Consider the following 27658-nt stretch of genomic DNA (forward strand, 5'->3'; position numbering starts at 1 on the left):
GGAGGTCTAAGCTCAACCCTTTTTGTCTCAAAGCAGACAACAACATGAACAACATTCTGCTGGTGCTGAGTGGTTTTCTCAAGGTGAAGGTAACCCGTGGCAAACTTCAAGTTCTCAAATGACTGATCCCTGGGCCAGTACAAGTGGTAGTGATGTATGGGAAATAGTGGAGTACTCTGATCCATTTTCTGTGCACTATAGCACAACGTCGCCAATGGAAGGTCGCCCAGAATTCAGTTCATTGTCAATGGCAAGTCCAAACAGCTTTTCTGCACTCCCGACGGCATCTTTGTCAACAGAAGGCCCAGATGGATGGACGACAGTAGAGAGTCTGATAGCTGCTCAGACTACGAAGCACATTCCAACAGTGGCAATGATGACGATTCTGATTGGGAGGATGTCACGGAGGATAGTGGCACTCACGGGTTTCAGTTTGCTGATCCAGTGGCCAAGATGCTAGACTCAGTTGTGCAAAGTGGGGTGCTTCCAAGAGAGCACATATTCTATAAGCTTGTTTCTGGTGCTTTGAAATATGTATCGTATGACCATTCCAAAGGAGAGAAGTACCAGTGGAACCCGACTGTAGTTCGTTGGGCGAGAACACTTCTCCGTCTTGGTAAAAGCCGAACCTTGAATTTTGTACGTGGACCTGGTGGTTTTAATGCTTGCAGGGAGGAAAGAAAACAGACATCAAGCAACCGCACGGATTTCAACAGATTTGGAATTCCTTTGCCAAGCAAACGAACAGTGCGCCGCAACAAACCTGGCTATACTACGGCAAGTGGCATTATTAGAAACCTCCTTTCATCCATTTTTCGGATCGCCGATTCTCAAAATGCCAGTTCCTATGTCAATAGTTCTACCGTCAAAGCTATTGCAATTTCCTTGACGAGAGACGGTCTTGGTTTTAAACCTGGCCTCGAGTTTCATGAAAGAAGGAAGGTTCTAGTTGGTTCAACGAATAAAATTGATATTGATTTTATAAGAATCCTGTACCAATCCTTCGGAACTAAAACAAAGTATGATTAAAGATGCAGACATTTCAGTTGTTACAACTATTGATAGAAAGATAAGCCATCCCGTCGGAGTCTATTACAAAGCGGCAGATCAACCTGGAAAGAAAGTGCTGGCTGGTTTTGTTTTTTTGCTCATCAGATCGTGAGCAAAAAAACAAAACAGCTTTGGAAATTATGCAGTCAAGGAAGGAAGACAAAGATGAGCCTAGACAATCAAACTTACGCCTTACTGAGGGAACCCCAGATGCAGTTCATGTTGGAAAATGTCTGAAGGGAAGCCTGGCTAACTGGTGGCTTTTTATTGATGACTATCATGTAAACTTAGCACTGCTGCGTACTCTTTGCCAAGACTACAAGTCAGAAAACCGGGCAAAAACTGAGACAAGCAATCAGACTAGAGTCTGTTAGACACTGGGATAAGATGTCCACCGAATCAGTTGCAGAAATCTGCAGTGAAGGATGTCTTTCAGTACTGGAATCTGTCCAAAACCGATGCGATGATATTGTTTACACACTTGTACCAGAAAAACACCGACACACTGCTGACGACGAAACAAACACCTTCAAACTTCCAGTTGACCTGGTGAAAGACACAGAAGACATAAGTAAATTGTAAGTTGTTGATAGCCTGAAAGGAACGCTTGCTGAAGTTCGTCTTCATTACCCAGCGTCAGTGAAAGTAGTAGCAACTGGTTACACCAATCCTATAGCAGTGACAATGGTTCACAGAACTGTCATTGTTGCCGAGAGAATGGGAAATGTTTACTGCCTAGACCTGCATTCCAAGTTGCAAGTTAAGGTTGGGGCAATGAAAAAGGCAGAGATGGAAGCATTTGTCACCAGACATAAACTACACGTTGATTACGAACATATGCATGGCCAACATCATAGCCGAGAAGAGTTGAAATCTGTCATAACTGTCTTTCTACAGAGTAACAAGAAAAGTGTGACCAGCAAGGGAACAAAGTTCGATCTGGAACAATGCTTGAAAACACCGGTGGCAATGACCAGCTGTGCTGATGAAATTCTTTTTATTGCTGACACTGGGAACAAGAAACTGATAGAAGTAAGAGTAGAGAAGGCTGACTTAAAGCTAAAGTGCAAAGTGTGAACGGTCTTGAACCTAAAGTAGAACGTTAATCCGACTAGACTGTGTGTCATTGAGGACCAGCAGAAGCTGTTGCTTGCTGATTCTGGTAAATTTGGGGGTCTGGTCGTTCTAAACCTAGAAGATGGTACAACACAACAACTCTTACGATACGGAAGTTCCTTGTGCAGCCACATTCATGGTGTGAGTTTGAATTGTCATTCAGTTATTTTCACAGATACTAAATCACATACGTTGAGACGGTTTTCTCTTGAAGAAAGAGATTGAGAAAGTGGACACAATCATTGGCAATGGTACAAGTGGGGCAGAGGACAGGTTCGTGGATGTAGCAAGAGTTTCCCACCCAACAGGGATAATTTCTGAGAACGGAACAGTATTTTTCCGTTGACGCAGGCAGCAAAAGTGTCGGGCTTATTACCAAGATATCGGCTTTGATAAAGTATATCACAGTAATGGAAGACATTTATTATGCGTTCCATATTCATTCTGATATTTTAGGTCATGCCGAGTTGACATCTCTCTTAAAAGCTGAGCAACGCATCGAGAAAGCGGAAACAACCCTGATGCAGATACTTAAAAACGCCAAGCCCAAGTTTAAAATTTCTGGAGCGATGCAAGGGCCTAAGGGAACCCCAGCTGAGAAGACAGTCGCCCAGTAACTTTCATCAAGAACTTCCTCCATCGCCTCCCAACGCAATTAAGTAAAGAATGTCCTCATCTGCTCGAAGTTGTTGATGTAAGAACATTTCTTACCCTCGTTAACGAGTATTTCAAAAGTGAAATGCGACAGGTGACAGACACCCACTGTGCTGGATTGTGCGATGAATTTCGCGGAGGCAGCAGATGAGACCTTAAAGAGAATTGCTTGGCCCGGATATGTTTGCTTCACTCGGGAGAAACAACACTATGAGCTACCATCACAGTTTTCAATCAAGTACGAAGACTTACTTCCAGTGCCATGAGAGCCAACTACGTACCTGAATAAAGAGGACATCAAACGCCTTAACGATTGGAGAAATGAATTTGGACGAGGGGTCAGGCAATAGTCCGTGCAAAATTCTTTCACGAAAGACAAAGCTGGCACTCTCCCCTTCTATATGTACACTTCAGTGGATGCACACGACAGCACCGAGGAACAAGCTCTTACATCAATACAGGAGCTTTTTAAGGCTGTGAGTTCTGAAAAGGAGGCAGATACACCAGTGCATCCATCAGGTACTAACTATAGAAGCGATGTAGAGCCCGTGCCCTTGCCTGGGTATGATCACAAGATGTATCAGTCATCACATACTGGAATTTAAGCAATCAAATGCAAATCCAACTTTTTCTCTATCTTCATCTCACGTGCCAGAGACGCAAATGATTTCTTTGGTACTACATATGTCATAATAGATGAAAGCTGTTTTCTCTTCAAAACATCTAGCGAAGAAGCAAAATGCAGGAAAAGTGACGTTATTTATGAAATTAGTGAAGATTCGATACGATTATCCAACGGATAATATAATAAATAAATATAATATAAAAATAGAATAAATAACAGCGAAACGTGTTATAGTGACTAAAATAGATAAATTAAAATAGTTATAATTCATGTAGTAAGCTTATTGAGAGTAGGATTGAGTCTTCAAATCCAATAATTTTCCCTTGCTTTTCTGATTTCTTGATTTTGACTTCTCACTTTTTCAATAACCATAAGTTTAAAATTATCGACTCCACAGTTCTTAAAAATGTCTGAAAGAGGGTATGTTTTTATGTCCACCTTTGATGTCGCTACGGTGTTGATTGCCACAATGGTGAATTGGGTAACCTGTCTCACCTACATACTGATCGTTACATTTGCTACATTCTATCAGGTATATCACATTGCTAGTCTTGCATGACATGTGTTGTCGCAATGTTATCGTTTCTCCTGTACGCTCAACCAGGAAATATTTATTTTTTACCTAAAATCCACAAACCACAACGCCCACCTCCCGCTCGACCTATTTGTAACACCATCAAATCTGCCACAACTAACATCTCCACGTGGATTGATGATCAACTACAACCACTGGTCAAGAAACTACCCTCCCATCTTAAGGACGACAACGACTTTCTCTGTAAACTTGTCGAACTGAACAAAAGTCATACCTTACCGCTAGAGACTATTTTAGTAACATGGGACGTCAAATCCCTCAACACTAACATCCCACATGAGGGTGGCATGGAAGCATGCGACTACTTCATGCGCCTTGATAATTTTGCAAACAACAGAAGGGAAACTATCGCACAATTCATCAATCTCGTTCTAACTTGTAATAACCTAACCTTCCAAGGAAAACATTACATTCAACAAACAGGAAAAGCTATGGCAACACGAATGGCGCAGATTTACGCAGATCTCTACATGGGTCACCTTGAGGATCGCTTTTTGAGAGAAGCTGATGACCAACCTCTTGTTTGATTCAGATACATCAATGACATTTTTTTCACATGGACACGGCGAAAACTCAAAAACTTCTTTAACAAATGTAACTCCTTTGACCCACACATCAAGTTTGAACAAACCACATCAACTACAAGCATCCCTTTCCTAGACGTTCAAGTCATCATCAAAAACAACGGCGAACTCAGCACAGACTTTTACACAAAACCTACTGATACCCATCAATACCTTAACTGGACCAGCTGTCATCTACAACACACTAAAACATCCATCCCATACAGCTTAGCATTGAGGCTATGACGCATCTGCTCTGACAACAAGTATTTTGAAAAACGAGCACGTGAGCTACACAACATACTGCTTAAGCGAGGTTAGAAGAACAAGTTGATTGAGGAATGTATCATGAAAGCAAGGAGAACATCAAGGCAGAAAGCGCTCACAAGCAAACCTATTTCCTCAACTGACCGTGTACCACTTGTAATAACTTACAACCCAGCACTGCCAAACATCCACAGAATCCTCAAGGAACACCATCAAATACTCTTGACATTGTCCAACACACGGGCCATATTCAAAGAACCAACAGACAATCGATGCTTCCTCTTTGATTCTTCAACTAATGTATACCCACCTCTGCAGCTAACACAGCATTGAGCACTTTATGCCAAGGTAAACTCTACCCTCACATTTATAAACATATACATATATATACATTTCATCATGATGACGACTTCTGCACAGGTTGTCCAAATGTCATTCACCACCACTGACAACAATCCTTCTCAGGACTACACTCACCTGGACGATCACATTACACTTTCACAGAAATAATGATCATCTAAAGACTTGCATACTACCCTCTCAAGTAGTTTCCCTGGTGCACTAAGCAAAGATATTTGTTGAAAATTGTTAAGGTCCTGTCTATTCCCTTTTTTAAAGATAGGTATAACTGAAGATTTTTTCCACTGCTGGGGGAACTTACCACAATCCTTGCTCTTTGTAAAGACCTCAAAAAAAAAACAAACAAACAAACAAGCCTCGGAGAAGAGGTCCCTGTGCCAGTTTAAGATTTTAAGGTGAGATTTGATCTAGTCCAAGAAATGTAATGTATTACCATGATAAGCAAACCTTAGGTGTAAACAAGCAATTCCCAAATGTTGCCGCTAGAAACGAAATGGGTAGACTACCGCTGAAATTAACAATAGAAGCATCGATTATAAAGTTCTGGATTCATCTACGCAACTTACCAGACACTGATATTGCAAAACAATGCTTATTCCTCTCCGAAGACTTGGCTGATAGAAACCACTTAAGTTTGACGCTGACGCTGACAATTAATAACTTATTGAAAAGATGTGATCCAAGTTCTATAAACTTGAACAATAACAATACAAATATGAGAACTACTCATTTAAAGTTAAAGAGGAAGATCTATGAGGACCACCAATTAATGCTAATTAACGCAAACAGAAAATTAGACTTTTACTCCTCATTCAAAATGACACTAAGAAAATAGAACTTTTAGATCTAATAAACAATCCACAACACAAAATTGTCATTAATAAATTCCGTCTAAGCAATCATAAATTACACATTAAAACGGGAAGATACACGACTCCAAAGACCCCAGTCAATCAAAGAATCTGTTCTTTCTGCCATTCAAATGAAATTGAAGATGAAAAACATGTGCTTTTTTGTTGTCCTTTGTACGATAGTTTTCGATTACAACTTAACAACAAAATCACAAGAAAGTATCCTTGCTTTGAAAACTTTGATCATAACACTAAAGTGTTATTCCTTTCTAAAAACGCTGCTCCGTCTATGTGTAGACTCATCTGACACCAGATGATAGCAAGCTCACAATTTTTCAAAGAAAACAGAGAAGTTGTTATCCAGTATGATGCCATTGACACCACTGCATGTCAGTTCACAAGTAGACCTCTACACTGACGATACTACCCTTACAGCATCTGTTCAATAATTAACCTGAATTTAAACTTTCTCTAAATACCGCCACAAATGAAATACGTCACTGAGCCAACTCAATTAAACTCTCAATCAACAAGTCAAAGTACAAAGTCTTAACAATTACTGGAAAGCGCCTGGCATCTAAGATCAGTGATGACCTTGTTGTCACAGTTAAGAACAATAGGCTCATGAATGTAAAAAAGTGCAACATCTTTAGGTTTAACAATTGATAGTTCACTCTCATTTGATGGTCATGTTGAAAATCTTTGCAACAAGCTTGCCTCACACATAGGTGTTTTGAGTAAAATCAGAGCCTTTCTGTCACTTAGATAGCGATTGTTGTTCTTTAATGCAATTATTTGCCCAGTAATGAGCTATGCTGACCTCACTTGGTCATCATGTGACAATTAGGAATCACTTTACAGAGTCTTGAAATTACAGAAGTGTGTAGCTAGAATCATTTTATATGTTGACTGCCCAGCACCCTCTGTGACATCTTTTAATAAGCTGGAATGGATACCTTTTTATGAACAGAGTAAACTTAACAAATGTGCTATATTTTTTTATAAGTGCGTAAATAGCTCTCTTCTGAACTCAATGAACACTTAACAATTAACAGTACACAACATGACAGAAGCACTCGGTATGCTAGCTATAATTCATGCTAGCTATAATTCTATCTGTCCTGATTTCTCTCAATCATGGCCCCAGTTATGATGTCACACCTTTTTTGCCTTGTTAGGCAAAAAAGTTTTTTATAGTAGGCCTGGGTCATGTACCTATTCTGGTAAAATTGGTGAAAAACATTATGAATGGCGACTTGGTTGAACTGGCTGACTTATTGTTGGCAAATCTGCAAGCAGTCAGCCTCACACATATCCAGAAGGAAAGCTTCTGGTCTCAAAAGAGTGGCAGCTGGTCAAAGAGAAAGACATCCCCACCAGGACGGAGGCCTTCACCATCTTTCAAATGGTGATGTGTACCTCCCATTCCACCAATGGCCAGACTTCACGAAATACAAGTTGCTGATTATCCAAACAGCTCAAGAATCACCAGTCAGGCCTGGCTCAGGACATTCAATATAGATGTTACAGGTCAAATTTATATTCAGGTTATTTTTTTTAACCTGGGTAAACTTTTAACAACCTAGGTTATTTTTAAATCAACCAAGGTTACTTTAGATATATCAACAAAGTTGAAATGGTAAATTGGCCACCGTAACGATTACAAAAGCTGACGTTTCGAGCGTTAGCCGTTCGTCAGAGCAAATAGAGGAATTGTGGGTTGTGTGTGCTTTTAAAGGCAGAAAATGGAGCTACGTTATTGGTGGGAACATGGCAATGAGAAAAACACGAGTAAATCATTTCGTTACCCCCACCGACGCAGCCCCAAACAATTTCTTTAGAAACTATCAGCCTTTATTCATTTGTCTGAAAAAGGGCCTTTCATTTTTGGGGTGTGGATGAAAAATAGGGGCATGTTTTTTTTGGGGGGGGGGTTCTTAGAAAGAATTAGCAAATTTTCATCAATTGTACTTTAATCACCCACCCCTCTCTTCCTGTCCTGACACTCCTCCCAACCCTGACACTAAGTTGTTCCCAGCCCCCTTAACTTCCCTCTTCAGACTCACCACAGCCAAAACTTATAACTTATTCATGCGCATGACAGACCAACACAAACACAAGAAAACAAATGGACTCTACTACAAATGGTTGTGAAAATGGATAGTTGCATAGGTGAAGAACTCTTCTACCAAAAACTTAAGTCAATCAAATCATCGAAAAAGAAAAAAGCAAGTAATTTAACAGTACATCTAAGCAATGAGTTCTACCATGGGGCAAAATGTTGGCTTTCTGCAGAGAATTTCAAAGACATTGAAGGCCTTTCAACAAGCGACGTGACAACAATAAAGCATAAAAAGTAGACCCTACAGCATGGAAATATTACTAATCCAGATGGAAAGCTCGTTATTCCAAAGCATGATATTTTCAAGAAATTGTGTGAAGCTCACTCTGCCATAGCGCATAGGGGAAGAGACAAAACTGAACATCACATATGCAAGTTATATGCAGAAATTTCACAAGAAGTAATAACACTTTTTGTTTCTCTCTGTAAACTCCATCAACAGCAACATAGCATAACCAACCGTGTGAAAAAACAATAAAACCCTTAATGGCCAATGGAATTTTAAAACATGTCGAAATTGATCTCATCGACTTCCAAAAGTTACCATGCACATGTCCTGCAACACACAAATGGGTTCTTCACATTACAGAGCACTTTAGCAAATTCACATGGCTTTATCCCTTACATTCAAAGGAAACTGAAGATGTGTTAGACTCTCTCGAAAAGCAGTTTTATCTGTTTGGTTTTCCAACAATTTTGCATTCAGACAATGGACAAGAATTTAAAGTCCCTATTCACCCTCAGAGGTTTATATCTATTTCAATTCTTTGCGTTACCTGGATTAATCTCCAAAATAAATGTTTCTGATTGATTAACTATTTCCCGAGATATGCCGCCTCAAAGTTCTTCCTTTGGCCACGCCCTCTTGATTTGGCTGGGCTAAGTTAATACTGGTAACTAAAAGGTCTCATGACGTCACAGCAAGAACGTCTTTCGATCGATGTGCCTAAATTCACTTGAATATGCCTTCAGACGAATCTGGTGTATTTGAGCAACCAGCGACCACGCAACGACTCAGCATTTTCACATCATTTTACAGCAATAGACACGTGTTCTTAGACTAGAAGTTAACATTTGTACTTGCTGTGACGTCACTCAGCCCAGTAATTCTCTCCCAGCCAAGTCAAAAAGGTGTGGCCAAAAGAGTAACTTTGAGACGGCATATCTCGAGAAATATTTAATCAATCACAAAAAATTTTTTTGGAGATTAATCCTGATAACCCAAAGAATCGAAATATATATAAACCTCTGAGGGTGAATAGGGACTTTAAGAGCAAGAAAATGGCCGAATTCTGCAAAGAGCACAAGATAAAGCAAGTGTACAGAGCCCCAAGAACTCCTACAACCCAGGGCATTGTAGAGCGCAATAATGGCACAGTCAAAGAAAACATGAAAAATTTATTACAGAGAAAAATGAGAAAGAGGTAAACTGGTGTAAAAAATTAACTGAAGCACCCTACAAGATGAATATCGTTGTACACAGTGCAACAGGCAAATCTCCACATGAAGCAGTTTTTGGAATACTACCTAGAAAGGAAGTGCACATAAGTGAAGATGTAGAACTGACCAATGAGAGTACTCCAGTCCCAAATTTCTCAAATCCCAATAAAAGGAAACATGATGAGAATGACACTCAGAGGAAGAAACTCAAAACAGATATAAAGTAAGGCAGTTAAGCTATAACACCAAAATGACACAGTGCTGAAAGAGAGGTCCACAATTTCATGTTGATGAGTATGTCTCAATTAAAATTGATCCAGTGGACAAAAGTTCACCCCTTCATCCTAATGTTTTTATTTGCAAAATAACTGAAGTTGAAAATGACTATGCCAAAATCGTAACCAAGTTTGGAAAGCTTAAAACTTACATTTCAACAAAAAGGTTAAATAAAATTTAATTTACAGCAACAAACATTCAGCTGGACTATAGTACAGAAAAAACTTTTCTGCCGCATGTAGAAAGGCTGCAGAACAATAATGTAATGACATATCTAATTCCCGCACAGAGCACTTTTGGTATTGTCCAACTACCTGTGTTCCCAAATATGTGCCTAACTGTAACTGTAACCCTAACCCAAACCCAGGGTTCAACACTTGGCTACCTGCATTACTAGCCACCGGGCTAGTGATTTCTCAAATTTACTAGCCCGAAACACAACTTGGTAGCCCGTATCAATTTCTCTCGAGGTCTACTTCAACCCCAAACACGCAAACCTTCCTCTAAACTTATTGGAAAATTCTTTCAAAATGATAAAGAATGACGTTTTTTCTTTCGTTATGATAACATAATGTGCTATTTAAGGAAAAAGCTAAGTAAATTTCAAGTGTGAGGTGATCGTGCGAGGCAATGTGCAAAGCACTGCAACATTGGTAGGGAGAAGACTGAGGAAGACATTGACCATTAAGCACAGAGTCTGGGATCTAGCAATGTTTGCGATCAACACGCAAGACAAAAAAGAATCCAGAAGATGAAAGATTTATGCCTTCCTATTTAAATTCACAACTCATACACAAGAGTGGGTGTGCAGCTCGAACTAGGAGCCCGAGCATTTAATGCCGTCCGACAAAGTTACACAGAGTAGTAAAAAACTAGTCATCACCTCTCGGGCTAAAACATTTTGTGTGCCACCGCCTGATACGAAACCCGAAAAACCCAATGGGAAAAATGGGAGTATATTCCCCATCCCAATGCAGGCACACAGACCTCTGGGGGCTAGAGGTAAAACAGCTTAATTACATGCAAGATAAAATTTAACATAAAACTGGAGAAGTTCAAGAGCTGAGATGAATAAATTACAAATGTCAAACCTTAAATACACCATACAACGAAAGCCTCAATTAACGCCCTAGCGGCCCATGTGCTAACATACCAATAGGAAAATAATTACATTCTTTGTCACTGCCACTTACAGTTTAGCTCTGCCGAATGTAAATACATTTCTTTATTGTTATTATCATTACAATTTAAGCTTTCTAGATTTTTTTAATCAACTGTGGGCTTCAAGTAAACTAATTATATATAATTTCTTTCAATTTTTCTACTAGCCAGTGGCCTATTAAACGTGGTTTTTTACCAGCCCAACCAAATTTTTACTAGCCTTGGGCTACCGGGCTAGCAGAGAAGTCAAACCCTGCTAACCCCTATATGAGTAGCTTGCATTACTTTGGATTTAGTACATACATAATAATTATGTATTAATGTACCAGTATTATGGCTTGCTGCATGACAATATAATGGTACGTTATAAATAACCTAGGTTTAAAAAAATCAACCTAGGTTAAATCAGAATTAACATGAAATCAAATTTGACCTGTAACATAGACATTACATGACTGTATGTTTGTCTGTACTTTCCAATGTCAGTGTTCTTCCTAATTCATGCACTGTCACCTTCACCAGTTTGTGTTTGCCCATCTTCAAATCTATCATCACCATTTATCCACTCATTTCCAGCCAGCTCAGTAAACATAAGCCCAGTTTGCAGTCTGCTGGTAATCCAACCTGTACTTGTCAACTGTTCTATACTAATGCACAAGAGAGCTGTTTCCCTTAGTCTGTTGGATGTCATTCAGGCAACACAAACTTCCTTACCCAGCACCAAACAGCCTATACCATGAAGGAAAATGGTGAAAAGATCCAAGGGACCCTTCAGTCGGAAAAATTCTCAAGCAGATAGACATACTAATTGTTGATCATTGCAGTACCAGGGAGACTCATGCACCAGATGCAGTTCAGGCAATAGTAACTTCCCAACTTATTGCTAACAAAGCCTTTACTGCAATTGTGACATGTACACTTCTCCAGCAGAGAAGGATCAAGCAGCTGATTTAACACTGAGTAGAATACATCCCTTTAGCACTGATAAAAGCCATAACAACTGTGGAGTTGGTAACAAGAAGCCACAAACTCCAGAAAAAAAATTGAGAAGATGAGAGAACTTGTCTTCTAGTATTTTCTAACCCCGGGCCATTGATGCAAAACAATAATGTGAAATTTTGCAAAGGTAACCCAGACAAACTGATTCCGTGTTGCATTAAAATTTCCTGTTAAAGTCATTTTGCAAAAATTGTAAAAACACTTTCTTTATAGAAAGGAAAACATAACTTAGCCAAAACAGGAAAGTGCGAGGTGACAAAACCACTGCATTATGGAAATTTGAAAGTCTGAACAAACATTGGGCATCACATATGTAGGTTTAAGTAGAGTTAAATGGTGGTCCTCACTTGTAGTATAGAGCCAATGACGTTTAATAGACTTAAAAGTATAAAAAAATCAAAACACAGACAACAGTTGGAACAAAGATTGAATCAACTTTTTCAAACGACAAAGAACCTTTTTAAATAACAAAAATAACTGCATTTACGTGTCATCAAAGTAATAACAATTAATTCTCTCTAAATAATTCTCTTTCAGGTGACCCAAGTATGAATGATTCAAGTGGTACATTGTATTGCATTTTTACCATTATTTTGCTTAATAGTCAACAAGATAAAACATTGAACAATATAGAGAAATTAACCCACACTTTACATCAAAGAGCTTCTATTTCTCAAACTAATAATTTTACTTTCACCTGAATTTGAGTGACAGGTTATCATACATTGTTAATAATATACCTGGCAAGTTCTGTGTCATACATGTAAATGTACATTAGCCTAAATTGATGCAGTACCTGTCTTGAAATCAAACATAATTAAGAAAATGTTATTAAGCAACTTGAATTTCATATATGAATCCACCATGACCTCTCACACTTGGGCCATATCAATCCTAGAACATAGTATGCTAATTTACCCAGCTTCTGAAATAAGGACCTGGGTACTATTCTGTCATCCAACGTTGCTCTCGTTTGGTTTCCTTGTCATTCTGTAATAAGAGTTAGTGACATTAAAGGCATGTATTTGTGAAATGGATGGACTCCTGTCTATGACTAGGAAACCAAACGCACTAACAAATTAACCCCTGACCAAGCAATCAATGATGAGCGTCTTATCCAGCAGTATCGACGTTTACGCAAGGACCTCACAAGGAACACTGGTGGCTCACTAACATATAAAACTGTGGACGAAGTCACGGCCGCTGTCAAAAAACTCACAGTGAGAGAAGAGAATACCATGGTTGCTAGAGTACAACTCCACAACATGAAACAGGACCAGGACGAAACAATATGCAGTTTTGGCGCCCGCCTACGTGGCCAGGCCAGCATGTGCAAGTTCACTATTTGATGCCCTACCTGCGAAGTAGATGTCAGCTATACTGAGAATATCCATAGCGAAATCCAACTTGATCTCTTAGGAGACCAAAACCAGAACATGGCACTAGAAGAGGTCTTCCAGTTCATGGAAGCAAAAGAGGCTGGCAAACGCTCTGCTGGGCACCTCCTAGACACCCTCAGGGCCAATGCAGCCCGAAGCCAATATCGCCACAGCCAGCAGGAGGCACTAAAACAGCGCAAGACCACTAACAACAATGAGCTGTGCACTTATTGCGACAGACGAGGCCATGGCAAGAATGCCCCACCCAGAGTCAGAAAAACTGACTGCCCTGCCTACGGTGCAATATGTGACCATTGCAAGCGAGCCAACCACTTCGAAACAGTCTGTTGAAGCAAGACCAAGCTGAGAAACCAGCCAACAGACCCTCTAAGGAGCCCACATGGTGAAGCCGAGGGTGCTGTATTTGACACCCTTTGCACTTCAACCAGCCCTGACCAAGATGGGGTTAGCAACATCATCTAACGAGAACACTACCTTTACAACCACCTCCATGATCGCTGCATACACAAACCCTCTAAACCTCAGCCATTTGTCACCCTCACTGCCACAGTGAACCCAGCCGACTACACTGCCTTGGGATACAAGCCCATTACTGCTCAACCCAAAACCATACGCCTTTCTGCCAGAGCTGCCTAGCCGGTGTCAAAGTGATCCACCATGGTCTACGCAAGGACGACCTGATCCCAGTCACAATGCGCATGCATGCTGCAAACAACAATGGCAGAAAAATTCTTGGCACTGCCATTATGGGCTTTTCTGGCACCTCGCCAGATTCTTTGTCCTTGGCTGCAGTGACCTGATGGTTACCGTGGATCACAAACTCCCACTCAAGGTGCTCGGTGATCGATCCCTCAAGGCAATTCCCAAACCCCAGACTCAGCAACCTAAAAGAGAAGACCCTGCGCTTCAGACTTAAGATGGTGTATGTCCCTGGCGTTCAACACAAGGCAGCTGATGCCATATCCCACCACCCCACTGGCCCGAAAACCCCAGAAATGCTGATCCTACCGGACGACATTGCCACCACCAGCGATTCACCTACCCCACCCCCACTTGACCCATACCAGTGCTCATTCCTGGAACACATCCAACATTAAGAGCCCACACCAGCATCATGCTCCCTAACAATCAATGACCAGCTGGCTTCAGCTTCATTTGTGCTGCATACCCCAGCAATCACATGGGACAGAGTAAAAGTGGCAACAGTGAGTGACATCAATATGGAACAGCTGATGTCCATCATCAAGTCTAGCTTCCCCAACTTCCGCCACGAGCTGCCTTCAGCACTCGGGAAGTAGCATCAGTTCCGTGACCACCTCTACACAGTAGACAGTGTCATTCTTTACAAGGACAGAACAGTCATCCCACCCTCACTCCACCACCATGTCCTGTCTGTCCACTCAGCACATCAGGGTGTGAGTTCCATGATTTCCCGCACAGAAACAACCGTCTTCTGGCCAGGCATCACCCCAGCCATCACAGCCTTATGGACAAACTGCGACCACTGAAACCGCATGGCACTATCCCAACCCAGTGCACCACCCTCCTCTCCTATGCCACCAGCATACCCCTTCCAGTGCATATGTGCTGACTTCTTCCACTACAAAGGCACCAAACTACCTTATTGTTGTTGATCGCTACTCAAACTGGCCCATTATTGAACGTGCGACTGAGGGTTTCCAAGGCCTGATTTCCTGTTTATGCCACATCTTCACAACATTTGGCATCCCTGATGAATGTGCGACGTACGGTGGCCCCAAATTTACTGCTACTGTTACCTGCCAATTCCTGAATGACTGGGGCGTGCATCATTGCCTGTCCTCCATGGCTTTTCCTCACTCCAACTGCAGGGCGGAAATCACTATATGAACTGTCAAATGATTGATCACCAACAACACCAGCCCCACAGGCAGCCTTAACACCGATGCCCTGCAGCGCACCATCCTCCAGTACTGCAACACCCCTAGCCCCGACACAAAGTTATCTCCTGCACAGTGTGTCTTTGGCTGATCAATCAAGGACTTCATACCCATTCTACCAGGCCACTACTTCCCTCACTCAACAAGGTGCAACACCCTTACTGCGAGAGAGAAAGCGCTATAGAACAGACACATGAAAGCAGCTGAACGATGGACAGAACACACTAAGCAACTCCCACCACTTCAGGTCGGCAATCATGTACGTATCCAGAACCAGACAGGCCCACATCCCACTAAATGGGACAAAACAGGCGTTGCCATCAAAGTCTGACAGTTTGATCAGTACAACCCACCCATAGACTCTGGCAAGGCTACCCTACGGAAACGTAAGTTTTTGCGGCAGTACATCCTGATACAGACACTGCCACCTAAGTGCACGGTTGATGATGACCCCCAACACATATCCCAGCCACTGCCCCAGCCTACCACCATAACACCCTCCCTGCTATGTCTAGCCAGCACACCAATTACCCCGCCACATGATCAGTTCCCAGCTGACACCCCAAGGCACCCCATTGCACAAACACTCCCACCCCACTCCAGGCACCAAACAGCAGCAGTGGAAGCTGAATCCTCACCCTACTGGTCATGCCTCCCTCAGTTGTTCCTGCTTCCCCACTGCCTACCACTGCCAGCCCAACCACCCCTGTCACATCCCTCCTGCAGGCCAGTCACCACCAATGAGGCTGCCCTTAGCCGTACAGAGACTGATGGATTACAACAATAAAGGTCTCCTCAAACTATGAACAACACACGACACAAACTTCAGATGTCAAACACCTCAAGCAAACCAGTGACAGACTATTCAATCTTTCCTTTACTTTTGTTGTGTTAGATGATTACAACTGTGCATTCAACCATATCAGTCTTTACTGCCCCTCTTCCAAATCATGGCATTGCACCACAGGAACATTAAAGACTTGGTGGGGAGATGAGCATAATATGTTAATTCACCCAGCTTCTAAGATAGGGACCTGGGTTCTACTCTCTCATCCCATGTTGTTCTCGTTTGGTTTCCTTGTCATTCTGTAACAAGAGTTAGTGACATTAAAGGCATGTACTTGTGAAATGGATGGAGTCCTATCTAAATCCACTGAAAAAATTGACACAGTATTATCTACTATTATTGATCACTATTTGTTTAGACATGTAACGATAAGTTAACTCTAAGGATGAGACATGCAAGAAGGAATGTTCCTAAATATAGTTATTTTCATAGAGTTGTGCAAACATGGTACTCCCTTCCCCTTTCCATTTGTGAGGCAACAAGAGTAAATTCTTTTGAAGTCTTAGTTCAGAGACTAGTTCATTCTCTTAATGTATTTATTGTTTAATATTTAAATTATTTTATTACTACCGGTACCATATTTTAATTTGCATCATTATTTTCATTCAAGTACCATTGGTGATCTGCTCTAATATAGGGTCTATGATTCTTGCATTTCGTCCCTTGACTTCTGTTTTTTGTATGCCATAAATTGTAATAAATAAATAAATACTTACAGTATTTGATGCTTTTGATCTAATCAGTAACAACTCAAATTCAATAATTTTGTCCTTTTATTTCAGAACAAAGCATGGTTGGTTATTTAAATAACCTGTCGCCTATAAAGACCAGCCAATTCAAGAATCAATATTTTTCACTAAATTTCCAAACAAACACTAAAGTAAATCATGCTGTCTACTTCTCCCCAGAGAAGCATTCAGTGCTCAAGCCCAAATTTGAGTCTTCACAACCTCTTAAAATACAGAAGTTCCAACTAAAGAAAAACCATAAGATGGCAAAAGGAAGAATTGATTCTCAACAAAAGAACAAAAATTCAAGCTCCCCATGAAAGTGAGATGGATTTTGACCTCCAGCAAATAAACGAAGAAACCATGGTAGCAACAGAGAGCTCAGTGGAGGAAATTCAAGGTTGAGAAAACAATACCCTGATCAACATCACTGGCCGTATTTTATTTAATGGCGCTGTGGAAACTGTGAATGTTCACAGAAAACTGTTGACTAAACAAGAAGTCCTGTTTACAGATAACAGTGGAACTCTACGGCTGGTCTTGTGGAAACAGGACACAAGTAAAATGAAATCAGGGCAATGTTACAAAATATCAAATGTTGCCATTAAACAATTTAATGGCCCAAACTATTCAACATAAACAAAAAAAGCTCAATAAATGAGGCTAACAGATTAAGGATAGATTGAGATGTTGCATTGGAGAAAAAACAACAATTGAAGCTGCAATTCCCACCAGAAGGAATTGACTAAGTTCAGTCTTATTGAACCCACAACAAATGCCATTCGAAATTCATGGACGGTGTCAAGAAAATCCTCAAATGTTCTGAGTGTGGCCTAATGCAACTGAAGACCAAATGTCACAGTAAAATAATGGCAAGTATTCTTAAGTACTATCGTTGGAAAAGACATATGACTTCCCTAAATATAATTGACAATACGACTAGACAACTGTATACTATTCAAACAGAACAGGATGGGGAATTTATGAGAGTGTTCAGACCTTAGTGATGATGATATCACTGAACTGCTTCTTCCTGTCAAAGCAACAGTTGTATTCAATGGCAAAAATGCCAAAGTGGTGATCAAATCAGTGTAAATCATACATAATTCTCTTTTTATAAGCTGATAGTAATTTATAACTACTTTCCAAAATGTAAATAGGTTTTTAAATTTCTCATTTTCTTTTACTCTTAAAGTTGTTAGCTGTATTCTATGCAAGTTGTTAGAAGTATGTTTCTAAAAAAAATTCATGTTAATTTTCAAATAATTTGAAACAATAGGTTTTTGTCACCAGTGGCACCTGAAAACTACTAAGTAATGTTGATGTTTTTCCAACACTTGATACAACCATTGGTTTTAATTGATGAATAGGAATTAGGAATTACTTGTTTCGCAGGTGAAAGCGGGAAATTCCACTGGTTTTACTTAAGAAGTTCTTATATGAGAACGATCCTTCGCAGTAAAGCACTATTTGAGCAATAGTGAAAATCAGACCTGAAAAAAATTTCAGGCCTGTACGGGATTCGAACCACTGACCTCTGCGATACTAGTGCAGCGCTCTACCAATTGAGCTAACAAGCCAACTGGGAGCAGGCCATCAAATTAATTCGATATAAACCCGTAGATGATAAATCAAACAACAACAAACATATGAAACATATGTGTGAACTGCGGTTATGAGACGTATATGAGAACGATCCTTCGCAGTAAAGCACTATTTGAGCAATAGTGAAAATCAGACCTGAAAAAAATTTCAGGCCTGTACGGGATTCGAACCACTGACCTCTGCGATACTAGTGCAGCGCTCTACCAATTGAGCTAACAAGCCAACTGGGAGCAGGCCATCAAATTAATTCGATATAAACCCGTAGATGATAAATCAAACAACAACAAACATATGAAACATATGTGTGAACTGCGGTTATGAGACGTATATGAGAACGATCCTTCGCAGTAAAGCACTATTTGAGCAATAGTGAAAATCAGACCTGAAAAAAATTTCAGGCCTGTACGGGATTCGAACCACTGACCTCTGCGATACTAGTGCAGCGCTCTACCAATTGAGCTAACAAGCCAACTGGGAGCAGGCCATCAAATTAATTCGATATAAACCCGTAGATGATAAATCAAACAACAACAAACATATGAAACATATGTGTGAACTGCGGTTATGAGACGTATATGAGAACGATCCTTCGCAGTAAAGCACTATTTGAGCAATAGTGAAAATCAGACCTGAAAAAAATTTCAGGCCTGTACGGGATTCGAACCACTGACCTCTGCGATACTAGTGCAGCGCTCTACCAATTGAGCTAACAAGCCAACTGGGAGCAGGCCATCAAATTAATTCGATATAAACCCGTAGATGATAAATCAAACAACAACAAACATATGAAACATATGTGTGAACTGCGGTTATGAGACGTATATGAGAACGATCCTTCGCAGTAAAGCACTATTTGAGCAATAGTGAAAATCAGACCTGAAAAGGCCTGAAATTTTTTTCAGGTCTGATTTTCACTATTGCTCAAATAGTGCTTTACTGCGAAGGATCGTGCTCATATACGTCTCATAACCGCAGTTCACACATATGTTTCATATGTTTGTTGTTGTTTGATTTATCATCTACGGGTTTATATCGAATTAATTTGATGGCCTGCTCCCAGTTGGCTTGTTAGCTCAATTGGTAGAGCGCTGCACTAGTATCGCAGAGGTCAGTGGTTCGAATCCCGTACAGGCCTGAAATTTTTTTCAGGTCTGATTTTCACTATTGCTCAAATAGTGCTTTACTGCGAAGGATCGTTCTCATATACGTCTCATAACCGCAGTTCACACATATGTTTCATATGTTTGTTGTTGTTTGATTTATCATCTACGGGTTTATATCGAATTAATTTGATGGCCTGCTCCCAGTTGGCTTGTTAGCTCAATTGGTAGAGCGCTGCACTAGTATCGCAGAGGTCAGTGGTTCGAATCCCGTACAGGCCTGAAATTTTTTTCAGGTCTGATTTTCACTATTGCTCAAATAGTGCTTTACTGCGAAGGATCGTGCTCATATACGTCTCATAACCGCAGTTCACACATATGTTTCATATGTTTGTTGTTGTTTGATTTATCATCTACGGGTTTATGTCGAATTAATTTGATGGCCTGCTCCCAGTTGGCTTGTTAGCTCAATTGGTAGAGCGCTGCACTAGTATCGCAGAGGTCAGTGGTTCGAATCCCGTACAGGCCTGAAATTTTTTTCAGGTCTGATTTTCACTATTGCTCAAATAGTGCTTTACTGCGAAGGATCGTGCTCATATACGTCTCATAACCGCAGTTCACACATATGTTTCATATGTTTGTTGTTGTTTGATTTATCATCTACGGGTTTATGTCGAATTAATTTGATGGCCTGCTCCCAGTTGGCTTGTTAGCTCAATTGGTAGAGCGCTGCACTAGTATCGCAGAGGTCAGTGGTTCTAATCCCGTACAGGCCTGAAATTTTTTTCAGGTCTGATTTACACTATTGCTCAAATAGTGCTTTACTGCGAAGGATCGTGCTCATATACGTCTCATAACCGCAGTTCACACATATGTTTCATATGTTTGTTGTTGTTTGATTTATCATCTACGGGTTTATGTCGAATTAATTTGATGGCCTGCTCCCAGTTGGCTTGTTAGCTCAATTGGTAGAGCGCTGCACTAGTATCGCAGAGGTCAGTGGTTCGAATCCCGTACAGGCCTGAAATTTTTTTCAGGTCTGATTTACACTATTGCTCTAATAGTGCTTTACTGCGAAGGATCGTGCTCATATACATGGTCAGACCATGTTGAGTATATTTCATGTAAGGTTAATAAGAACCTTGGTCTTTTACGTAGGATTAAGTATTATTTACCTTATAATGCTCGGTTACTTTTTTATAATAGCTTAGTGCTGCCTATTTTTGATTATGCTGATTTAGTCTGGGGTGACAAGGACAATGTCACACTAATGAAGGAATTGCAATTCTGCAAAACAAAGCAGCTAAGTTAATATTAGATAGATCACTTCACTCCTCATCCACTGATGCATTAACAGTCTTGAGATGGCTAAATATTGAAGAACGTAGGAAATGTCATCGATGTATATATGCATACAAGTGTATTAATGGCGAAATTAATCATTCTTTGGACATTGTAAGAAAGAGTGATATGCACTCCTACAACACGCGCAATACGCTCCCCAAAATCAAATCATAGTACAATTGGGGAAAACATCGTTCGCGGTATAACTCTTTCAAAGACTTTTATGAGTTAGAGAGAACTGTAAGAAACTCAGTAATTTTGCCAATTTTTAAGAAGTACATTTTTTCTGCTTTTTATAATTAAGTATTTCTTTTAATTAATTTTTGCAGTATATATGTTGTAATCATTTTTATATTTCGATTTTAGCTCAAATTTCTATATTTTAATTGTATTTTTATATAATACACATCTGGTATTTAGGACCTCTATGTAAACCACTATTGTGATGGAGCTTCCTTGTAAAAGATTGTTATTATTATTATTTCCCAATACTGAAATAAGCGCAGTTAATACAAGGAAGATCACGACAGCCGCAGTACCAACATTTGAGCTATTTTCTGTGACGGTGTTAAGTAAAGTTTAATTGGAAGACAACAGGTCTGGCAGCTTTTCCCAAGAAGAAAGAATCGTCGTGCCGTTTGTCTCTCTCCTTTTGGCGCGGGTCTCTGAAAATCAGGGTTTAAATACGGCTCGTTTTATATTAGGAACGTGTTTCTTATGATGCACATATTTTAAAGTGCTGGTCAAAGAAAACATAAACATTCAGTTGAATTTGACCGACTCTGCACCACCTTCTTATGCCAATTTAGGTAATGACACTGAAATGACTTCCTCGCAAATCCCGGCATTACGGTTTAATTCCTCCATTGGACAAGATCTGTGTGTGCCAAAAAGGATGACTGTTAACATTCTAAAGACGACATTCGCACTTGCATATTTTCTGTTTCTTTTACGGGATGAGTAAAAAAATTTAGATTTAAAAGAAACGAAAAGATGAGAAATCACCGATTTATGATATTGGTCGAATTGTACAAGGCAATCACTCTTTTTAATATGTGTCTCTCCTGTCTTCGGATTCATTTGGAAAGTGTCATGATTGCAGCACAATAAATCATTTCCTTGAAAGTACTCATCAAAATAGTATAAGGATGACTTCGTTTGGATTATTATTGTAAAAAAAGTTTCATTAGGTTGTAGGTTTGTGTGATTTAGGGCTCTTGATCTCTTATTCCTTCAAAGGAGAACTTACGATGCGGCTTGTTTTTAAATTATCACCTCTTACAACCAGCTGTCACACATTGACACGAATCTATTTTTTCTTTTTTAATTTTGTTTGATTTTGGTTGTATGTTAATTGCTCCAATAGCGTCGAGCTCCATAACGACTCTTGTTTTATTGAACATTATTTCCGAAAAAGTTCCTAACATCCACCGATTTTCCTTACCCTGTAGTAAAGAAGCTTCATAGTTTGACCAAAAGGAGGAAAATTTAGTTTTGGGAGTGGACCAGTATTCTCCTTTGAATAACTTCAATAAATATCATAGTGGGAAGTGTAAAATTATTAGTAAAATTGGGAAACCTGGAAATATTTTACTCTGGGGAAGAGTAGAATGATTTCATACTCTCAAATAAAAGTCAGATCTTCATGGTTAACGCTGATCGACTTTAAATCCGCGATTACAGTTACTTGACAAGGCCAATGGAGACTTTATCTCTCTTAATTATAATGATCTTGCGATGTTTCTGCCTTTATTGATAACCTGTTCTTCGATGGTTTACCACAGAACGTTTCCTCGATTTAAGGTTACCGTGCACCTTCAGGGGTGTCTCGCGTGCAAGCGATGTGGCGCGTCCGGTTTAAACTGTAGATATCTAAACCCCTATATCAAATTAAAGCTTATAGGACTGGCTATCAGATTGTACCAAAATTTCTGAAAAAAATTAATTATCGAATTTTCACAACTTCTAAATGCGAGTGCCCGAATCACCTTTTGAACGTTACATGTTAAAGCGAATTTTGTTTTTCACTTATTTAATGTGTTCCTTCGTTTCCGGGGCCAAAGCGCTAAAAAAACGTGTCTGCGATTTGCCATATTCAATTTCAGTGAAAAGTTACAGAACATTTTTGGAATAGGATTAAAAAAATGTGGAGTGATCGTACAAAAATCCCTGTTGAAAAAAAATTATTTAGAAATAAAAAATTCGGAAACACGTTTTTGTTGTTTACATGTAAAGCTAGCTACTGTCAAAATTTGAGAGCAATCGAACACATTCCCTTTGACTTGTAGCTCTTAAAAGGTGATTCGGGCGCTCGCATTTAGAAGTCGTGAAAAATTCGACAATTCATTTTTTTTTCAAAATTTTAGGTATAGTCTGATAGCCAGTCCTATAAGCTTTAATTTGATATGAGGGTTTAGATATCTACAGTTTAAACCGGACGCGCTACATCGCTTGCACGCGAGACATCCCTGAAGGTGCACGGTAACCTTAAATCAACGTAAATCTTGTTTGTCACCTTTGTTTCCTGACGCGGTTGTTATTCCGGCAGAATTACCTCAAGTTAAAAGATCAAAATCGCAAAACAAAGCAGTAACGACGTTAACCCAAAAGACGTCGAGGAAATAGAACATTGTCACTACAGCGCTCGCATGAACATGAACGTAGGAATAAAACTCAAACTTTTACTGTAAACAACTAACACAACACTTTAGCTCGACTTCCAAAAATACTGGTCATGCGAATTACTTGTCATAACAAAATGGAGTTATGCATTCATTCTCCAATGTTGATTCATGATTTTAATGGAAAGTTACCATCCGTATTCGGCTGAAGAATTTAAAAGTGACACAGTTTAATTTTTAACTTTTTGCGCTTTTTTCTGAATTATTTGGTGGAGATCACGCCCATGGTAGGTATGTGGAAACAAGAAGAAGGAAAAATTAAAACCTATCATAGAGATTTTTTTTGCATTATTTAACGACGATCTCTTCCCGCAATGAAGGGTTATTTCAAAGGAAGGAATTGGAATGTTATTTCGTTTATTGTTTTTATTAAAAAGAAGGGTAGTAATGCATGTGTGCAGTAGTTTGTTTGTTGTCTTTTTTCGTGTTCATCTCTGTTTTCGAGCGGATGCTATGATGGGTATGTTTTCTTGAATTTGCTAGTATTCATTACCGGCTCAGGTTTTTTTTTGTAATTTTTTTTTTATTTTTTTTTTATCCAAATCAATCGCCACTTTTAATCAATACTTAAGTAATTCCCACAGGTTCCTTTAAATAATAAAGTTTGTATTTTAAGTTTTATTTCTTTTCACGCTGATTTCTTAGTCGTGGTGTTGATGGACTTAAATGATCCCACCATATTTCTTAATTGTGGGTATACAGCGAGATTAGATCCCTAAAAACTGCATGTCATTTAAGGCCATGTTGGTTTTGATGAAAATGCTTTTTTCTTCTTGGATAAGTTTAAAAGAGAACATTGTGTTCATATCTATCGAGCTTGAATACGTAAATGTCTTATTCAATAGGTGGTCTCCTTGAAAATTATTACCACCTGCCGCTGATTTAAAAGTAACTCGTCATTTGTGTTTGGCCAATGCCCTTGCAATCACTGCGCTATGTCCACAAGAAAAATTTGGAAACGATGCTAGCTATCTACTCTGACAAACAAATCACGCTCTGAAACTTGGTAAATACTAACTTTGCTAACGTCCACTGTTTGGAAATGTTCACCTCATTGCTGAATTTACCGCCAAAAGTTTTTTCATCTGCGCGGCCTTTCTCCAAAATGCATCGAAAACACTTAACAAGTGTCTTCTTAAAAGCTCGCTTAAAGTCGTGATTAAATCCGGCATATACCAGGACGTTGACACAGTTATTAGCATATATCATAAAAACACAGAATCTTGTCAACATTTCAGGCGCTGAAGGTGCACCCAGCATCTCAGCCAAGTCGATAGCAATGATCGGACCTACAAGAAGAATAAAAAGGCTAACTATTATAGAAACAGTCCTAGCCGCTTTCCTCTGTTTGATGGTTTCAAATTGTCTCCTTTTTCTTCTCATTGTACGGGAAGATATTTCTCTAATGTCGCTACGGTGACCGTTCGTGTATAGTGCATTACTTTCGATAACAGCAAGTTCCTGTGCGTGAATTCTACGCACGTGTCATAAGCTGGCTTTGAGAATAAACCCGTATAAGAGTACTATTGAACCAATTGGAATAGCGTGAACAATAACATACATTCCTAATATGTAATCCTTATTTAAGTAAATGGGAAAGCAGCAGACTCTGGATAAAACAACCAGTTTTAGCCACACCAGGGGTGTAGCAGCCAAGCGATTACTATGTATATGCATTTCATGTTTGAGTATTTAACATAGGTATGGGGATATTGCACAGCGAAAAATCTGTCTATGCTTATAGCCAGGATAGCCAAGTTTGAGCTGCCTCCAAACAATATCGCTATGGCAATTGCAATTCTACAAAATACGTGGGGTTGTAACCTACTGCCATCACTTCCAGTATTCGCAAGGGAATCGCAATCAATCCCTGGAAAAAGTCTGCCACCGCCAGGTTTGTCAAGAAGTAATTACTTGTGTAGGAACGTAACGTGTGATCCCAAAAAACAGCTGTAATAACCAAGAGATTCTCGAATACCGCGATAAACGAAATTACCGCATATAGGCAAGCCATGGGAATAGATTGGTCCTCTTCCTCGGGGAATCGAGCGACGGAAGTCGTGGAAGTAGTGTAAAATGATTGATTTCTCGTAAAATTTTCCATTCGCCAAGTTGTCCTAAAGCGCAATGGAATGACCTTTCGTCGATGGTACCTTTTTAATTCTTTTTAACTTCCTCAGCGTTTACAGCGAGTAATTAAAAAAAAGAAAGTCCTATTTTCAATTAGAGGGAGATGATTCGGTCCTTGTAAGTACAATAGTAGAAAGAAATTTGGTCCTGCTCCAAGAAAACCGCACGTTCAGTGATATCGTTCTTCCCACACAGCTCAGACCTGTTGTGCAAAGAGCTCACTTTCCATTAGTTCGAAATATCTCCTTGTTTTGACTTGGTGACCCGGGCTTTATTAATAATATCTTCTTGTGTCTTTGACGATTATATTTCCTACAGTTGTTTGCTGAAACTTGTGTTTCGTTCTTTCTTCATGATGCCAAATAATAAAGAAACCTGCATTCAACAATAAGTAATACTCACATTTTTTCCTTCATCCACATAAATTAGCAAAGGTTGCTACGGTAAAGACAATTGTTTTGAGGTAAGTCTTTTATCCACTTCAACGAACCCTGTTGAAAGCCCGAAACATAAAGAATAGATCGATAGTAAAGAAAAAAGGATTTAGTCCACAGCTGAACAGTGATCACTATCGTGCACTATTCATTACAAGCGATCAATTATTTGTGTTAGGAAAGCTGTATAAACACAGATTTTCATTCATTCAAACTTATTACTTTTATTTCGGTTACTCTGTGTTAACAAGCTTCGGCGGGAAAATAAGTACTTCCCTAAATGGATTCCAATTTTGTGCCAAGACATTGTACATTTTGAGCACACGCTCGTACAATAACCCATCAGTCCGCCTTTTTTACTTTCTCACGTATTTTTCTAGATCAAACCTTTAGAGAGGCAGGGAGGAAACATATGAATATCAGAAACAAAAGCGTGACATTCGGTTGGCTTTGGTTGTTTGTGATGTGATAGAGATTTGAAGAGCGCCATTTGTACCATCTGCTCTTGTTCCTTATCAGATGTCCTGTGTTTCACTCTGGCCCATTGAACCTCATGTTCAATTGCGCAATGTTCGTTATATTTATAAGTGCTAAATGTTTTACTCCGATTCTCTATTCCTCCGCATCTTTTGTAATTTTTGGTTAAATGATCGCATGGGTTTTTTTGGAATGTTTCTCAATTAAGGACGGCGATGATATTGAAGTATGCTCACCTGATCAAGGGAAGTCTTGAGAATTTAAAAGTTCTCAAGACTTCCCTTGATCAGGATTTCTCTGCAGTACTGATGTATTGTATCTATGTGGAAAGCAAGGTGGAATATGATTTTTCTTGTTGTACTCACTGACAACGAGAAGTTTAGAAAAAATTGACTTTATCCGATTGAGATCCCTTGCTATGAGCAAATCATACTCCTCGTTATAGTTTTGCCCATTTATGATCATGATGTTCTTATATAAAAAATACAAAATACAATACAAAAGCCATTTGTGTTTCTCGTAAAATGTCCTAGCTACTAGATTTTACTTCCTTCCACACGATCACACCTCTGTAGAACACTCTCCCAGTCACCATCCATCTCTTGGGTGATTACGCAATACGAGTTGCTCTTCGCCTTCCGCTGAGACTCTGTTCCGTCATACTTTCTGTAATAAACGCCGCACTGTTTGTAATAAACTTGTCGTTCTTTGCAATCAACTCGGTATAAATGGTCGTAGGGAGGGCAGCAGACCCAAAGGTAGCTGTCATTCCTGTCAATAATGATGACAATAGAGATACAGATTGCAAAACTAAGAATAATGATGATAATGATAGTGATGGTGGTTTTGATAATGTCGAAAATAAAATATGATAATAATAATTATGCTAATGATAACTTCATTACGTCCTAAAG

The 27658-nt window shown here is 39.6% G+C and overlaps 1 protein-coding gene and 3 pseudogenes across 1 annotated transcript; 3 read left to right on the forward strand and 1 right to left on the reverse strand.

Annotated features, from left to right (window-relative positions):
* Positions 1-4018: 4018 nt before the first annotated feature.
* LOC148725151 (uncharacterized) lies at positions 4019-4567 on the forward strand. The gene has a single exon (XM_088731451.1). It carries the CDS (start codon positions 4019-4021, stop codon positions 4565-4567), a length of 549 nt encoding a protein of 182 aa, XP_088587577.1.
* A 3670-nt stretch (positions 4568-8237) lies between these two features.
* Positions 8238-10100, forward strand: LOC148725152 (KRAB domain-containing protein 2-like; annotated as a pseudogene).
* A 3415-nt stretch (positions 10101-13515) lies between these two features.
* Positions 13516-18068, forward strand: LOC148725153 (uncharacterized; annotated as a pseudogene).
* Positions 18069-23739: 5671 nt separating this feature from the next.
* Positions 23740-25877, reverse strand: LOC148725154 (octopamine receptor beta-2R-like; annotated as a pseudogene).
* Between the last annotated feature and the right edge of the window lie 1781 nt (positions 25878-27658).

The sequence above is a fragment of the Stylophora pistillata genome, chromosome 8 (genome assembly GCF_964205215.1).
Source record: "Stylophora pistillata chromosome 8, jaStyPist1.2, whole genome shotgun sequence".
Lineage (NCBI taxonomy): Eukaryota > Metazoa > Cnidaria > Anthozoa > Scleractinia > Pocilloporidae > Stylophora > Stylophora pistillata.